At 36.3% G+C, this 18,101-nt stretch overlaps 1 protein-coding gene across 1 annotated transcript; it reads right to left on the minus strand.

The window, feature by feature from the left end:
- Window positions 1-843: 843 nt before the first annotated feature.
- LOC113281662 (aspartate--tRNA ligase 2, cytoplasmic-like) lies at window positions 844-6,677 on the minus strand. The gene is made up of 11 exons (XM_026530447.1): window positions 6,518-6,677; window positions 5,589-6,124; window positions 5,395-5,505; window positions 5,095-5,208; window positions 4,183-4,473; window positions 4,000-4,110; window positions 2,992-3,045; window positions 2,425-2,504; window positions 2,185-2,300; window positions 1,672-1,786; window positions 844-1,189 (listed from the first exon to the last, which is right to left on the minus strand). The coding sequence occupies exons 2-11, from the start codon at window positions 6,093-6,095 to the stop codon at window positions 1,063-1,065; spliced, it is 1,626 nt and encodes a 541-aa protein (XP_026386232.1). The 5' UTR covers window positions 6,096-6,124; window positions 6,518-6,677; the 3' UTR covers window positions 844-1,062.
- Window positions 6,678-18,101: the final 11,424 nt, after the last annotated feature.

An 18,101-nucleotide genomic window follows, 5' to 3' on the forward strand; every position in this document is an offset into this window, starting at 1 on the left:
GAAGTTTTTGTAAGAAAAGATTTCACTTCGCAAATGAGAGAGTGAAGGTAGTAGAGAGTCTCTGAGTATCAGAAGAGAAGTAGAGAACTACTGTACATGGTAGCTTACGTTTTTACCCTTTTGTTTGTTTGTTTCGCCTTAAATGGTGTTAGGTAAAAAAGTGCAGTTTTTATTTGGCTGGCTCAGCGCCTCAGCGTGGTGTAGCTGTCTGCTAGTGACATAACCAGGCCTCTCCTTGAGTAACCATTGGACATATTAGTGTATATACCTAGAGACTGCTTTGGTTGGCAACGAACCATTAATTGGGGAGCCAACCTTAACCAAGGTATATACTTCACGCTATTTGTGCAAAGAATCACATGCACTTTACCCTCACAAATTCTTTCTGACCCACTCTACAAACACCCGGATCATTTATTTTTTTTATTTTTTTTTGGTGCGAGTGTTTTGAAATATGTATCTAAATTCGATTTAGAGTCCTGTTTAAATAAGTCAAGATTACACACAATGGCACTAGCAATCAAGAAACCCCATATCTCTCTCTCGTGACACCACCATTTAGGAGGGTTCTTTTTTAACCTGAACTACACTAGAACAAAATCATCAAACAACCACCAAAACAACAAATGATATCATTTCACTGGGGGAAGAGATGTGAGCCCTGCTTTTAGGGATGCGGCACCTGTGCTCACAGTTGGTTCCTAAAGTGATGACAACTCTGAAGCAATACTGTGGGAAGCTTATAAAATAGCATATCCCTACAATAAAATATCGATCAAACTTGTGGTTCAAGGTCTATTCATCCATTGAATGAAAGCTAACTTGGAATGCAGCAAAAACATGCTAGACACGATGAGAAATTGTTCATCCATTTAGAGACTTTAGACCAGCAATTGCTGAATTTTGCAACAATACTAATGACAATCTTTGATAGCAACATTTATCCAAATGGTGTGGTAGGAGAAATCACATCACCACAATTTGATCGTAGATCCAAAAAGACCCTAGTTCAGATGGGTATAACTATGGAATTATCTTATTAATGGAAGAGATGAAAACAAACTATGGAGTGATCCTTTGAGGGTCGCGAGGGAAAAGCGAGGTTTTACGGATGTTGTTTAAAGCACAGAAAAGCATAACCACTCGCTCCAATCCAACTCCAAATCCACCATGCGGGGGTGCTCCGTACCTATAATAAGCCAAGATTAGAGTGCTTCTACACACACATAGGTAGTTTATATAGAAAAAAACTAAAGGCGTCTAGAAATGCGAGATTCGTTGAAAGGAAGAAAAAAAAATGCGAAAAAAAATCTCTGCAAAAGCAAGTTCTTCAACAATGCTACAAGTCTCGAGAAAATCTGACAGAAGTGGTCTTCACAAATATTCGACAACGAAAATATAATAGTAACGCAGGTAAACAAGTTGCTCAAAATCAACTTTACACGAACTAAGGTTTCAGTATGTTATGGAAAATTCTCATTCTTCTTCGTTTTTCTTGGGCCAGCTTATAACAAACTTCCTAATACATAATTTTAATGTTCAGGGCAATCTCCTTCTACAATACACTAAGAGTATATACCCCCATAATAAACCCAATAACTAACTCATCATCAATTCAGAAACTCAAGGATTGGTATAGAAAATCGACAATTGTAAGGATAAGAAACATACCGGAATGCATCAATATACGTTTCAATAGACTTCAGATCAATTCCCAGACCCTCTGCTCTAGTACTCAAGAGCTCAGGTACGTGCACACGTTGAGCTCCTGAAATGATCTCCTCACCTTCAGGAAGAAATGGAAAAATCAAATTAAGAAGACTGATAATGAAGCAAGGGATACAAAATTCTTTATTCTACCAAGGGAAGCTACAAAGATCTCTGTTTAAGGAGCATTATCAATTCGGATATAGAAAACCAAGACGAGGATGAAGCTGTCAGACTTCCTTTCAGTATAAACAGTTGCAACATTATCGAGCAGATCTTACAGGACCGGAAACCATAAGTAGGGAAAGAACTCAAATTCGAAAATAAGTACATCTAATGCATAACAGCATGGGAGAAGCTAAAAAAATAAATGAAGCCGCATGCTGTAATACATAAGGGGTTTAAAACAGTGAAGCAGCAGAACAGAAATCAAATACTATTACCAATTGCTTTATGCAAGAAATATATTCAAGTTACCTCGAATAAAGACATCAAATGAATTGCTGTATGCAGGGTTGTCATAAGCTGGCATGGTGTAAAACGGTCTAACAGCCAATGGATACCGGTGAAGTATATAGAACTCAGTGTCATACCTGTCAGATGCAAAATTTCAGTTAGCCACAAAAGCATGACTTCAGAAGTATTTCAAATAAGAGCTACAAATATGTATATCTGAATATTCAGATCACCAGGCAAAACACAAAACTAAATACTTACTTTTCAAGTACAAGCTTCCCTAACTTCCTCTCCACTTCTGTATTTAGGTCACCAAGAGGGTCAACTTCAACACCAGCTTCCTGCACAGAGGTTGTTAATGAATTTTCCAGCGTAACAAGGAAACAGAAACCAGCATTTCATGCTTGGCCATGGTATTAGTGTCGGTTTCATGATAATTTGATAAGATAAACGAAACTCATCAAGTCCAAACCAAATAACTGACGTCAGATTCACTTGAATTACTTTATTATTTTTGTTTTACTATATCAGCAAACATATCCATGTAACATACTTCCCAAGGAAAAAACAGAAGTCCTTCCATAATTAGACAAACTCTTAGATTTTCATTGTTGTAAATTAACACTCACCCCCAAAAGCCAAATCCTACACTATTATCCTCACAACAGGCTAGTTTTGTGGGAATGAAAACTCAGAATTAGAATGTGATGTACTGTCTGAAACATCTTTTATATTGTACAGAGTGCATTCCTACCTATCTCATCATATTTCTTCATTGGTCCATCACTTCAATAATAACGAGAAAAAGTATAAAGAGTGTATTCATACCTTCAACATTTGAACCCCTTCTTCGAAAGTAAGTCTCAAAGTCTTCCTTAGATACTGTCATGACAAAAACACATGTAGATACTCAGAATTACAATACACAAGGTAAAAAATAACTAGAAAAACTGTAAAGGAGCGAAAACACATGATAAGACAGGATACAAGACTTGAGATGTCCGCATGCTACAGTATTGCCTTCACGTTTAGTATATATAACTTCAAGCACATATCTTCTTCAAAAGTATTTATACTGGGAGGGGCTAGGCTTACATTTTACAGGCTTATAGAATGAAAAGGATTAAAAACATGCATCACTGCCTGCATCAAAGCCAATGTTTTGGACTTTTAAAGCCCCAAAAGTATGTACCTCAAGAAAACACCAACATGTGCAAGCGTCAAGGCAGCAAAAAGTGAAGCGCAAAAAGGCGCACATCAAGGAGAAAAAAAAGTTAAGCACAAAAAAGAGCGCATCAAGGAGCGCCTCAAAACAGTTTTCAAACATTGACATTTGACACTATATGCAGAATTTTACATAAGCCCACTTATACTCTGGGTAGAAAAACTCGTTTAGCGGTCGCCAGGCGGAGTGGGGCCTAGCACCTGTAGGGACTAGTAAGGGAGTATGCGGGAAAATAAAGATATAAGTACATATGTGATATTAGCAAGAGATAGAGAGCTAATTAAAATAGCAGTTGTCATTAATGATGAAAAAACAGAAAAGAATGTAAGAGAAAACCAAATAGGAGGGTGGCTGCACGTTTTTTTTTCTCACTCTTTTGTAACTTTTCCTAATAAAAACTGAATATTTTCAACCGAATAATAACTGATCCCCCAAAAATCAGCGCCTAATTACCCAGACCCATTAGGCACAAAAGGCACAAAAAATTTGGCCAAAGACCAGCCGCCTAAACGGCACCTTTTAGCTACACAGCTTGTCCTGACATATAAAAAAGTTTTCAGTTCAAATTAGGCCTATATAAATTCTAGATGCTTATTCAAAGAATCTTTTACCTTTAGAGGTTCAAAGGGATACTGCTTCCCAATGGCCTCAAGTTCTTTCTTGCAGTTCTCATTCAAACTGTCGAACATTGCAACAAATAGGCGGTCTACGACGTCCATCACCTGCATTAACAAGATTACTAAATTAAATATATAAAGCAGGCGATAGTGGATTCTCAAAAGAGGTTCCCATACCTCAGAATAATGCTCCTTAATCTCCATTTCCGCATCAAGACCAGTAAATTCACACAAATGTCTGTGTGTGAAGGAGTCTTCTGCCCTGAAAACAGGGCCAATCTCAAAGACACGCCCAAGATCACCACAAATTGCCATCTGCTTGTGAAGTTGTGGTGACTGAGCTAGGCATGCAGGGCGGCCTTTATAGTCAAGTCTGAAGACAGATGCACCACCTTCACTTGAGCCTGCTATCAGTTTTGGTGTATGGATTCCAACAAATCCTTCGGATAACAAGAATTGCCTAAATATCTGCAGAAGTATGAATTTGTTCACAAACAATTAGACTTCGCTTAACAATAAGCGGAACAAAACACAGCACAAGCTAATTATACCATCTTGGGTATATGACCTTATTTGTGAAAGAGCAGACAGCAAATTAATGATCGCTAGGCAAGTGTGACGGGTTGGAGAGTGAGAATACACTAGCAGTATTTACCAAATCAGCTCCCCTTAACTCTTCCATATAAGGGACAACTGTATACACAACTCTATGGTCATTTTGCCACACAGTTGGAACTTCCTACACATCCACAAAAAGCAACAGTACTTCATTCTAGGGGCTTGGGCAGTGAGAGAAGGCATGCCAAAACGTCCCCAAGCCATGACTTTGAAGTTTAAAGGTGTGTGATCTATCCTGCAATGCTTGAGCTAATGTACGTGGATGCTTTCAAAGAAATCAATGCACTTTCAAATGAAGATACAATTTAGGGGTTCCATTTCTTCATACTTCATTCTTTATGTTTCAAAATGTAATATTGCCTTGTAGACTAATGAGAAACTAAATATTAGAACTAACAGGATAACATAAGGCCTTCTAGAACCGAGGTATTTAACAGTGCAATGTAATTCACACGGTGGATGTGTACTTACATTTTCAACTTGACACTGAATGCGAAAAATCCCTTGGTTAGCAGGTGTGCGCAAATCTAAAACCCTAAAGTTTAAACGGGTATCCTGGTTAACGCGAACAAGCTGTTCTCCACCCTGCAACAGTCAAAAGAGAAACAGCTTTAATAGGTTCATAATCAGAATTACATTCCATTGTAATAAACTCTGCAACCAATCACCACATCTTTGAACAAAAAAACAGGAAAGCAGAGAACCTATGTTTCTATCCTACTTGTTTCTTATCATAGGTTCTCCAAGAAAGGTATAAATGTGAAAGCATACCTGCAGAGCTTTCTCAATGTCGACTTCACTACGTGCAGCATCGTCAATATTGATTGGAAGCGTAGGTAAAGCTCTACTAATGCCATAGATTTTTCTGACTTGTAGTTCAACCTGCAGCAAAGAAGATCAGTTCTCCCAAATTCCTGCAAAATCAAACAGCAGTTATCAAATCTTACTAAGGTCAATGACAATACCTGCTGGGTTGCCCCCTTGATTGGAGCATCAGGAACTGATACAATCCCTTCGATGTCCACATGAGATTCTTTGCTCAAACTAGTTGCAAACTTCACCGTTTGTCGACTAACGAGATTATCCGCCACAGTAAGAACACACTGAAGAGTGAAGCCCTTCTCTCTCAAAACTAGGAATCCAATATTTTTACCAACAGGACGGGTTGTTTGAATTCGTCCACGGACTAGAACTGTTTTATCCTTCAAACTTTCATTTACCAATCCAACTTCAGTCCATTTTCGACCACTAACAGCTTTTGATTGCAAATCTGGAAGTGCAACTTCCCCATAATTTTCAGATAACGGATCAGCTTCAATTGAGGCAGCAGCTAGAGCAGCAGCAGCCGCTGCAGCTTCTTGTTGACGTTTAAGTTTCTCCTGTTTTATTGCTTCTTTCTTTGCAGCTTTTTTACTCAAAGTAGTCCCACCTTCTTCTTCTGCACGGTTAGAGGTGTTCTCCGGCTGCGACATTGTATAATTTGCGTTGCTAATTGAAGCACCTGAAAATTAATGTCGACTATTCATGAGATTTACAGCGATATTCCAAAACAGGCAAAAATTACTGTACAACAATGGGAGGTACAGAAGATTAAACCCATTAAAATCCACACAACCCAAAACCGAGTTTCTACAAAATTATTTAATCTATTTTCTACATAATCGTATGGATTGAAAACATAATCCACCACCCGACAATTGCAACAACTTAATCTTCGATATAATTCATCTATTTTTAACATAAAAGGTTAACTGAATCTGAAACACGAAGCTTCTTACTTGAATGAGTTTACACCACGAATCGACTAAACAGTCAAATCAAACTCAGAAAATTGAAATCGAAATCGAAATCAATAATACACAAGAAGATTAAGGATAAAGAAGGGGAAACAAACCTTTGACCTAATAATGAAGTCGAAGAAAAAACCAAAGATCCTCTTAACCTTGTCTAGGGTTTTAGGGTGGAAGGGAGAGAGGTTTCTCGGCTAGGGTTAAAGTCTTCCTGTGAGCCCGTGAATGTGGAGATTTGAAAGATTATGTATTACGAAATTACCAAAGAGCGGATTGAGGCCATTATGGGCTTATGCCTGTTCGGATGCCAGAAGCAAAGGAGCCGAATGTTTTTGCTTCACGGTTTTTTTTTAATCCTATTATTGGGGCTTTGAAAGTCAATGGTTTGGGGTTTTTTACGGTCATGAAATAGTAAATGAGGTTATCCTTATCACATCATATTTCTAATGTCTATTATACCCTTATCTAAATTTCACTATTCATAAGAAAAGAAGAAAAAAAACACTTAAATTTATAATCTTCTCCTTCTCCTTGTCATTCTCATTTACAATCATGATGAAGATGAAGATGATGATCAGGATTTCATCATGATGAAGATCATAAAAATATAAAAAACTAAATCTATTATCTTCTCCCCATCCTTCTCTTCTCATTCATAAATTGTGAAATGATAATGAGCATAATTTCATCATGATGAGGATGATGATCATCAAGAAAACCCAAAACTATTTTCTTCTCCTTCTCCTTCTCATTCAAAGATCATGATAAAGATGATGATCATCATAGAAAGAAAAAACTAAGAAAACCCACTATTTATTTTTGTTTTAAATGGTTAAAAAAATCCAATTCGATGAATTTCGGGTAAAAAAAAACAGTTTCTGAAAGTATTTACGGTTGGGAGTTCTTAGATTCCCAACCTTGAATCAAGATTACAGCTGGGATAGTTTGTCAACCCAACCGAGAGTCCATGTTTCAGCTTGGTTTTTCCAACCGAAAGTTTTTTCAATATTTTTTTTGGTTTTCAGAACCAGATACGACTAGGTTTTCCCAGCCATAACTGCACTTCAGCTTGGTTTTCGGCTGGGATAATTTGTCGACCCAACTGTAAAACGAAAAAACGGTTGGGAAATACTGGTGTTCCAAGCCGTATTTTTAATTTACGACGGGGAAATAAAGAACTCCTAACCGGTTGTGAATGGTAATTTACGGCTCGCAGTTGAAGAATTCTCAGTCGTAGATTACTTTCGCGGCTGAGTCGACAAGAACTCCCATCCGAAACAGTTACGGCTAGGATTTTTTGTAAGTATCAGAAACAGTTACGGCTAGGTTTTCCAAGCCGAAAATTCAAGTTACGGCTAGGATTTTTTCTACAATTTTTTATAAGTATCAGAAACAGTTACGGCTAGGTTTTCCAAGCCGAAAATTCAAGTTACAGCTGGGGAACCTAGCCGAGAGTAAGCATTTTCGGCGAGGAAAACCTAACCGAAATTAGACCTCTGTTTATATTTTTTTTATGTGATTATCAGAATAGCTTACGACTAGGAAAATCTAGCGCAAACACTCTTTTACGGTTGGGAGTTCTTAGTTTCCCAACCGAACAGGTAGGTTCAGGTTTCACGGTTGGGAAACATGTACTTTCTCAACCGGAATACAGGTTTCACGGTTGGAAAAGTGTGAACTCCCGGCCGTTATACAGTTTCATAAACTTTTTTTTTCTCAAATTAATCGAATCAAGTTTTTAAGTCAATCAAAAGTAAAAATAAATGGTGGATTTTCTTAGTTTTGGTTTTTTCTATCATCTCTATATGCAATGGACAAGATGAAGAAAAATAGAGAAAGAAAAATAATAGATTTTGTTATTTTTATATAATCATCTTCATCACGATGTGATGGAGAAGAAATAGAAGAAAGAAAGAAGAATTATAATTTAAGTTTTCTAATGATCACGATTTCATCATGATGAAATTATGATCATCATTTTCATCGTGATTTCATCATGATGAAATGAAGGAGAAGTGAAGAAGAAAAAAACAAGATTAACCATTTTGTTTTTAATGGTTAAAATATATTTATAGGAAAGGGTATGTTTGACCTTTACTATTGATTTGGTTTCCCCCTATCCATTTTAGGATGTTAGAACCCAAAAAAGCCCCAAAAGACCTTTGACTTTAAAGCCCCAGTAATAGGATTCTTTTTTTAACCTTTTTACTTTCTATTTATTTTACGGTTCGCGAGTTATAACCCCAAAGGTGTCACTATCCATTCACAAAAAACCCATCAAAACAAAAGTAACACGAAAACCCCATCAAAACAAAAGTAACACAAAAACCCCAAAGAATTTGATGAAACCAATTTTGAAATTTGGGGTTTTTGTATCAATTTTTAAAAATTTGGGGGTTTTGTATCAATTTTGTTTAAGATGGAATTTTAATGGATCCCAACATTTGAATGGGGTTTTTGTACCACAAGTTTGGTCACCTTGGGTTTTTATGACTAGTTTTGCTTATTTTACAAAGTCAAAAATATATCACTTCAGTAATTAATTATTAAATTATTTTTCTCTTTTGAAAAGTATATCCAAGCTAACTGCTAAATTCTTTTACGTCCATAAGTTTAAAAGCTAATTTCGATATTTTTGCATCCATAAGTCAAAAAGAAACTTCTGAAGTGGTATCTAAAGACTAGCAAATTGACAAATTTACCAAATTGAGGGAGAACAAATGGTTTAGAAACCAGTACATCCATGTAGCATTTACAAGTATTTATGTTCTACGCTTTTGGCTTGTGAGATATTTATGTTCAAAATTTTAACACATAAGGAGTGTACAAGAAGAAAACACAGGAAAACTTTTTTCTCTCTTCTTTACCTTAAGAATTGTGAAATATTTAAGGCACCATTTTATTTTTTTTGATTGGTAAAGAATTTAGTGCTAGCGAGTTTCGAATTCGGGTCACTGGTATCATCACCCAATGACTTTACCACTGTACTACATTGACACCGGCTAAGGCACCACTTTTTTGTGGGATGAAAAAAGTATGTACTTATTGAAAAGAAGAATGCACCCATATTTTTGTGGGACGGAGGAAGTATATTTCTAGTTGAAGAATAATGTGATTTAAGATGTCTTTTTCTTTTGGTGTTGTCTGCATGAGCTAAATACGCGTGGGGGCTGAGACTATGGAACATAGTGTTTTAACACTTTATTTTTTTCGCAATGAGCTAGAGTGGAGCCGGAGTGATATTTGAAGAGACTATTTAGCGAACGGTTTGCCTTGCGAAAAAGAAGTTGAGGTTGGGGCCAAACTTTGCCGTATTAGAAAGGAAAAAAATTGCCATAAGCATTTGTCGGTCCATAAGGAAAATAGTTTGTCTTTTCCATTTGGTTTGTTCACAAGGCAAACAGTTTGTCGCATAGCAAAGACTTTCAACCCATCTTCAATTAAACAAGTGGCCTATTGAGTTTGGGGTAAAATGTTTCCTCTATTCATACTAGTGTCAAATTTGACAAAGTGTTATTTTAATTGAGAGACTCAACCCTATAGCCCTTCCTTTAAGCACGTAGCTAACCTGAGCAAAGAGAAGTATTCTAAGACATGGTTATCTTATTATTTGGAAAAAAAAAAAACGGAATCATCCTTTGATGGATTCTTATCTGTTAGGACTTTTCTTGGTTGAACCCACCAACGTTGGTGTGTCAAGTTTGGTTGTCATATTTTAGTATCAAAACTCAATTAGTATCGCTTGATTAAATATATTAGAGTCAACTTCATTTAGGTTAGACTAGAAAGTCTAGGAATGTTGAGACATACATGTATTATTCCGAAGACCTGAAGATTATGAAGACCAGAAGAATTCTTGGACGATCTCAAAAAAAATAATCCAAGATCAATCTAGTCGTATCCAAATCAAGAGGATCTGGATTCTAAACAAGTATGAATATTTCAATGATAACGAGTCTTGTTTTTTATATCAATTAATAAGAACCTAACCTATTTAGACTGATTACGTACTATCTGCGATATTCGTATTATAAAAATAAAACAATATAACGTGGAAAAAGAAAAAACACAAGACACCAAAAATTTTGTTAACGAGGAAAACTGCACCTGAATAAAACCCTCGGGACCTTGTACAGCTTTGAACACCACATTGTATTGAACCGCTACAAATACTAGCGTACTATCAGATTTTGGACTGAAATATAGTTGAAACGGGATTAAACATCCAGGAAATTCAGTTACAATCGTGTTTCTTATGTCTCTTGAACCTCGCAAGATTCTACGCACTTGATTCCCTTAGCCGACGTCCTTCACATCCTAAAAGTTGCTTCAACCTCAGTGAAGACTTTTGATACCAATCTGCCTCTAACAGATAAGCATACTTGATTTCCCTTTTGATTTTTTAATTTAGGTTTTGAAATATGTTTGTAATAGATAAATTCCAGGAAACCTCACGAATCACGAACACTTACACTCAGTTACATTAGAAGCTTGGATTACTAACCACCTAGCATGAACAATCCAAACAAATCAAAGAAAAATTTAGATATCTATCTTGAGGAATCACAAAGTCCGATACGAAGAAAACTTTGCGATTTTTATCTATCTCGTTCCTGATCTGAGAATACTAGAACCTCAAAGATCAATAAGAACAAGATACGGATACACGAACTATCAGGTAAAAGATAGTCTGATCGGGCTTCACGAATCCCTAAGTGAAGTCTTCAAAGTCGTGACCTAGAATAAAGTTCACAAAGAACCTAGGTTATATAGGACAACTATAGCAAGCAACTATGACAAAAGAGTGCTGGTAATTAAGAAATCATGTTGCGTGGGTCTCTTTATTTATTGATTTTCAGGACTCAAAGTAGCTTTGAATTCAAGCTAGGATTACTTATAATTCAAGCAAACACTTTCTCAGTTTAGATGAGATTTTCATTAGGAATCCACGTAAACGTGTAAGATGTCCGCTTTGAAGTTACACATAAGAATATACACTATGGTCCAGGGTTCTGGAACTGTGCACAATGATGGCTCGTAATGGCTAAGTAGCCTTTGAACCTCTGAGAATAACTGGTGTTCAATAACACGCAAGGATTAAACCATGATTCACAAGTTCAAGAGATTTTGTGAAAAAAGTTACCCTAAAAGTGTTTATGAGAGCTATAGCAAAGTGAAACATGTTTGTAAAACAGTTTGTGAGCCTCTGCTTAAATAAGAACTGGGTAGGTATTCATAACTATGGACAATCAACGAACTCCGCCTCAAAGGGTACGCGCACTGTATATACATACTTGGGGCGTTTGCAAACTCAGATCCCAGGGGTACGGGTACTGGGTATGCGTACGTCCCCTCATTCCACAACTCAGATCAATATGGTACGTATACTAGGTATGTGTACCTACCTAGTACGCCGAAATCAGATGTTCTGTAAAAACTCTTTAAATAATTTCAAACATTCCCAATGCCATAGATAATAAATATCATTGCTTGCCCAAATTTCCAAATAAGCAACTCGGAAAAAAAAAATAGTTCATGAACATCCATTGATTGAATCATATTTTGAGAGATTTATCAAGACAAGATTGACTCGAAATTTCTTCTTTGTTATATTAAATCTAGTAAAATCCTATGACATATTCTCATAAAATAGAATGGTAAATGTCGTGAGTAAATAGGATGGTTCGGTCTTCACATGTTGATGAAGTTCTCGCAAATGTCTTTGTTTGTTCTTCAGTCTTCGAACTTCGTGGGTTATTTCATGATGTCTGATACCAACTACCATACTCCAATCATAGTCCGAGGCTTGACTTTAGTACACTAGAAATCAAGATATAGTTTTATGCATCTAATGTTGATTACAAACTCGAGATAACAAAACTTGCGAGTTTGATCGAGCAACATTCTAACACAAGTATGGTTTCCTCATGCTTTAAGTATGCCAAGTGCTTAGGTTTTACCACTAAGGATGATTCCTTAATTGATTCTTCTGGAACCAAAGGCAAAGAAATTATAATATTTTCACCTAGTAAGGAAATCAGTTATTTATACACTCTGATGATTATGATTCAGAATCAGAATTGATATCATTTAAAAAAAATGAAGATCTTTCTGAGGTTTTGAATAATCAAGTCTCTAAGATAAAAAATCTTTGTGAAAAACATGCTCAGTATGTCGATGATCTTAACAATCTCTTAGCAGAGAAAGTTGTCTATGTAAAGTTATATTTTCAATGATTTATCAAAGTGATAAACTTGGTCCCAGCCTAAATTTCGGCAAACATTGAACATGTCTAATGATGATGATATATAGAGAAAATAATAAGGTTTTTAGTTAACCACCGTATAAGCAAAGGTGAATGTTTCCACAAGGAAAATCTCCAAATGCTCAAAGTATGCACTTTTTCGCCTGTTGGGGGAAATGTAGATTTGTCATTTTTTTTTGATCGGTAAAGAAATATATTGATCAAAAAAGGAGAGGGTACAAAAATTCTTGTACCACCCTCAAAGGTTACAAAAAAGAAGAAAAACAAAGAGAAAAACAAAGAAAGTAAGCACCACTTCCTAGTGAAGAGAATCAAAATACAAATGAAGCTAGTTCAGCATAGCATCTCTATATGTTGGATTCTCTAAATGCTTAAACACCAAACACCAAGTAAAAAGAGTGTATTTAATTTTATGTTGCACCCCAACTTCATTACACTCCTTATCTGCCATGGTTCTTGAATTTCTTTCCAACCAAATGCACCAAATGATAGTTATTGAAATCATCCTCCATACCTGAGTCTCTTGAGAAGAACTGAGTGATAAATTCCAAAAGTATATCATAGTGAATAAGTCATCAGGCATAACAAATTCCTAATCAACTTCTTCTGGAAATGAGACCAAATTTTTCTTTCAAATTGACAGTAGAAATATATGACTGACCGTTTCATTTTCATCACAAAAGCTGCAGGTTTGGTCTACAGTCATACCTCTTCTTGTGAGCATGTCCTTTGTTGGTAGACTCTTATCAGCCAGAGTCGAAAGAAAAAAAACTAATTTTAGGAGGTATTTTCTGACTCCATATATAGTTAAAAAAATACCTCTGATTTTGGTCTTCAACTTCATGATTAAGCTTGTCATATGCAGTTTTGACTGAGAAATCTCCCTTGCTGTTTGGAGTCCATTTAATTTCATCTGCATCATCCTTGTTGAAAGTAAAAGTTTCTAGACTTCTCTGGATATCTTCAAGCTCTCTTATAGTTGTTGCATTCATTCTTCTTGGAACTTTCAGATTCCAGTTGTTAGAATCTTCCACAAACATTTCAGCTACAGTTTTGTCTTTGTGTCTGGATACTGCAAAAAGATTAGGGAATTTTTCCTGCAAAGAAATATCAAGCAACCAAACATTTTTCCAAAAGCTGACATTGTTACCAAAATGAACCTTAAAATGAATATTATTTTTGAAAGTATCTTCACACTTCATAATGCCCTTCCAAAGAGATATACCATAAGATTTCTTTGGAGTTTTAGAAAACCATCCATGCATCTCATAGCCATACTTTTTCTTTTATAATCTCTCCAAGGAGCTTCTTTTTCATTTGCATATCTCGACAACCACTTTGTCAGAAGAGCCTTATTCATCTTCAACAGACATTTAATACCCAAACCTCCATCTCTTCTCTTTTTATATAAAGTTATTGGCCACTTAACAAGATTAAGTTTTCTCTTATTTTTGTTATCATTCCACATAAATTTTCTCATAATACTTTCTAGTCTTTTTTCAACTGAGACAGGCATAACAAATAATGACATATAGTAAACAGGTAAGCTGGCAAGAACACTCTTAATTAAAGTGATTTTACCTGCTCTACTCAATAAAGATTTCTGCCAACCAGCTAATCTTTTTAAGAATTTTTCAATTATCAGATTCTATTTTGCCACTCCACCACTTTTGTCACCAAGAGGTAAGCCAAGACAAGTAGTTGGAAGAGCACCAATGTAGCAGCCTAAAACCTCAGAAAATTGAGTCATATCACCAGAATAACCAACCCCAAACACTTGACTTTTAGCAAAATTAATCTTTAGCCCTGTGAGTTGCTCAAAAGAAAGAAGAAGTAATCTTAGATTCTTGATTTGATCAATATCAACATCCATAAAGATTAAAGTGTCATCTGCAAACTGCAAATAACTTATGAAAGTACCATCCTTTACATCCTGAAAACCAGAGATGAGTCCTTGTTGTTGAGCATTTTTTAGCATGAATGAGAGAGCTTCACCAACAAGAAGAAAAAGGAAAGGGGATAAGGGGTCCCCTTGTCTGATTCCTTTCTTAAACTTGAAATAGCCTGTGGCAGATCCATTGATTAATATAGAAAATCTCACATATTCTAAACTTCATTTTATCCAACTTCTCCATTTGACACCAAAATTCATGAGACCCAGAATTTCTTCAATAAAGTCCCATCTAACATGGTCAAAAGCTTTTTCAAAATCTACCTTTACAATAATACCTTCCTTTCCACTTATGATTCTTGAATCTATAAGTTCATTTGCAACAAGGACTCCATCTAAAATTTGCCTTTTTTTGATAAAGGCAGTTTGCTGAGAAGAGATAATTCCTGGCAATGTAGCTTTAAATCTATCTGCAAGAACCTTAGAAACTATTTTATAGACACCATGAATCAAACTGATGAGTCTTAAATCTTTAGTCTCTTCAATAGTTTCCTTTTTTGGAATTAGAGCTAAAAAGGTGTTTTTTAGTCTCCAATCCAAAAAACTTCTGTCTTGAAGTTCTTTGAAAACCATCATGATATCCTTCTTCAAAATGTCCCAACAAAGCACATAAAAGCTAATTGGGAACCCATCTGGTCCTGGGGCCTTGTTTTGACCTAACCTCTTCATAGCTGCCAAGCATTCTTCTTCAGAAATCTCATTTTCAATCCAAATCTTTTGCTCTTCAAAAATGCTGTTGAAATGCATATTCTCCATAGTGACAGTTCTGTTTGATTGTTGCTGAAAAATGTTTTGAAAATGAGCCACAATACCATCTTTGATCTCTGACTCAGTAGTTGTCATTTCCCTATTTACTTTGATTGCTCCAATATAACTTCTTCTTCTTCTATATGTGGCCAACCCGTGAAAGTACTTAGTGTTGTCATCTTGCTGCTTCATGTGATTCACTCTAGCTCTAGCCCTCCATTTCTCATCTTTAAGAATTTCCAGATTGCAATATTCCTGCCTTGCATTCAATATAGTCTCACATTATTCTTCAGTAAGAACATTATGTAAATTCTCCTCAGCATCTAGAGTGACAAAAATATCCTCTAGCTCCTCCATTCTTCTGTCCAAATCACCAAATTCTTGCTTGCTCCAGGTTCTTAAAAGCTGCTTCAAAAGTTGCAATTTCTTGCAGATTGTAAAACCAACACTCCATGTAACAGACAAAGAAGACCAAGATCAGTAATAAAAGAAATAAAATCAGGATGAGTAAACCAGAAATACTCACATCTAAATGGACCTGGACCAGTCTTCACACCATCACAGAAGAGAGCAATGGGGTTGTGATCAGAACATGGTCTTGGAAGGGCTTGCTGCATTACTCTTGGAAAATACTTCTCCCAAACTGCTGAGATTAAAAATCTATCCAATCTGCTTCTAATGTTGTTAATTTGATTATTGGTCCAAGTAAAGGTTGCACCATTCAGAGGCAAGTCAAACAATTATTGTCTTGTAATGAAATTGTTAAATTTTGTCATGCCTGCAGTAATTTCTCCAGAAGAAGACCTTTCATACAAAAATCTTATCTAACTCCTTTAAAATCCTAACTCATTGGAGCCCCCATGTTGAATGGTGAGCGTCACCGTTCAACGAGAGAATAGTGAGTTTTCGAGAGGGCCACAATCGCTGAGAAAAGAGTTCTCACGTTAAACCTGGAGAGGACACTTGGCAACAATCTATTGGTCAAGGGTTTGTAAAAAAAACATAAACTTCTGTGAGGAAAAAAAAAATCTCCGAGAGGAAAAAAAAACCTAATCATCTTTCGTACAAAACTTAAGAGGTTCTGCCATTGAATCTGGTGTTTAGAGGAGGAAATGGATAAGTGCTGAGATTAAAACTTGGAAATCAGTTGAAACCGGTGGTTATTCAAACTTGGAAGGCAGTTTCGTTGATTTTTTTCAGGGATTCTACTTTGTGCTTTAGGAGCCAGACCAGAATCAAAAAGATGACGACGAAGAGGAATAAAAGAAGAAGGTAACGCATAAAAACCCTAGACTAAAATTTTACTTTTTATTTATTTATTGATTAACTGTACCAGAGTGCATCTCAATACCGATGTATTTTTTATATTTCTTCTTGAAAAGATGTAGATTTTCTCCTCTCATCTTCCGATCTTCATCAATTTGGGGTTTAATTCATTAACGATTTCCTAGCTCTCGATTCACATAAGAAACTCCCCTTCTTTTTCATTTACTAATTTTACTGTCCAATTTATTTTCGTTCGGCATACTCATCAACTAATCGTAGTTTTGATTATAAACCCTAGTAGAATTATAATCTTATAGGTTGTCTATGCTTATGTGTTCTTTAGGTTTTACACCAGGCTTTAGGTGCAGCTTGATTTTGTTATTTATTGACCATCAGTTATGTTTTCTCATGTAACCAAGTACATATATATCAATCTCAGTAGATGAAATATCAACTCCTGAAGCCCGACGCTTGACATAATCCATAAGGTACTGTTACTATCTACTTGTGTGAAAGGACAAATAGTCCCACATCCCTAGTTTCCGCATAATGATCTTAAAATATAATATGGAAGGGCCGCTCCACTCATTGCCAATTGGTTTCGAGTTGGATGCCCGCAGACTTTAACATGGTATCAGATCTAGGTCCCATACGCGGGGTGTAGGCCGAATTAGTAGCCGTCGTGACCCGAGTGGGCACATGTGCACCCGTGACCGAATGACTGGTCACTCGTATGACCTGTACGTGGGGTGGACCGTGACCGATGTCACCTGCACACCCAAGACCCACACGTGCGTAGGTCCACGTGTTAGGCCGAGTGACTGGCCTTACACGTGAGGGAGGGTGTGAAAGGACAAATAGTCCCACATCCCTAGTTTCCGCATAATGAACCTAAAATATAATATGGAAGGGCCGCTCCACTCATTGCCAATTGGTTTTGAGTTGGATGCCCGCAGACTTTAACATGGTATCAGAGCGGGGAGATCCGCTCAAGTTGCTTCCGCTTCCGCTTCAAAATTCAAATTTTATTTTTCACATCAATCAATGTTTTTATTTTCTTTTTGATTTCATGTTTGATGTCGTTACTCATAAAAATAATGTTGTCCATTGCTATTCTAGCGATTCTTTTCAGTTGAAGTGACATAGATGATCAAATATACTTCGACGAGAACACTTTTTATCACTTTCTTCCAAATGTGATCAAGATATCGAAGAATTTATAGATAACACCTAATACGTGATTGAGATTGTGTTCGTTAAGTCAGTATTCAAGTTGAACACTTTGATTCTCTCCGTGTCCAACTTGCGGGGGGGTGTTAGAATATATCGAGGTGGTCAAGCTCAAGATGAAGTCAACGATCAAGGTAAAGTGACCAAGACTCAAGTCATACGTCAAAGGTCAAAATGAAGTAGTCGAGACTCAAGTTACTAGAGGATCGACGTAGATCAAGCAATACAG

This window comes from Papaver somniferum, chromosome 5 (assembly GCF_003573695.1).
Source record: "Papaver somniferum cultivar HN1 chromosome 5, ASM357369v1, whole genome shotgun sequence".
Classification (NCBI taxonomy): Eukaryota; Viridiplantae; Streptophyta; class Magnoliopsida; order Ranunculales; family Papaveraceae; genus Papaver; species Papaver somniferum.

What these genes read in the sequence shown, in the direction of transcription:
- LOC113281662 (XM_026530447.1), bottom strand. Translation starts at nt 6,095, where the DNA reads ATGTCGCAGCCGGAGAACACCTCTAACCGTGCAGAAGAAGAAGGTGGG. An exon ending in TCAAGGGGGCAACCCAGCAG is followed by an intron (nt 5,506 to 5,588) that starts GTATTGTCATTG and finishes TCTTTGCTGCAG; the next exon opens with GTTGAACTACAAGTCAGAAA. An exon ending in ATTTGATGTCTTTATTCGAG is followed by an intron (nt 1,787 to 2,184) that starts GTAACTTGAATA and finishes TTCTTCCTGAAG; the next exon opens with GTGAGGAGATCATTTCAGGA.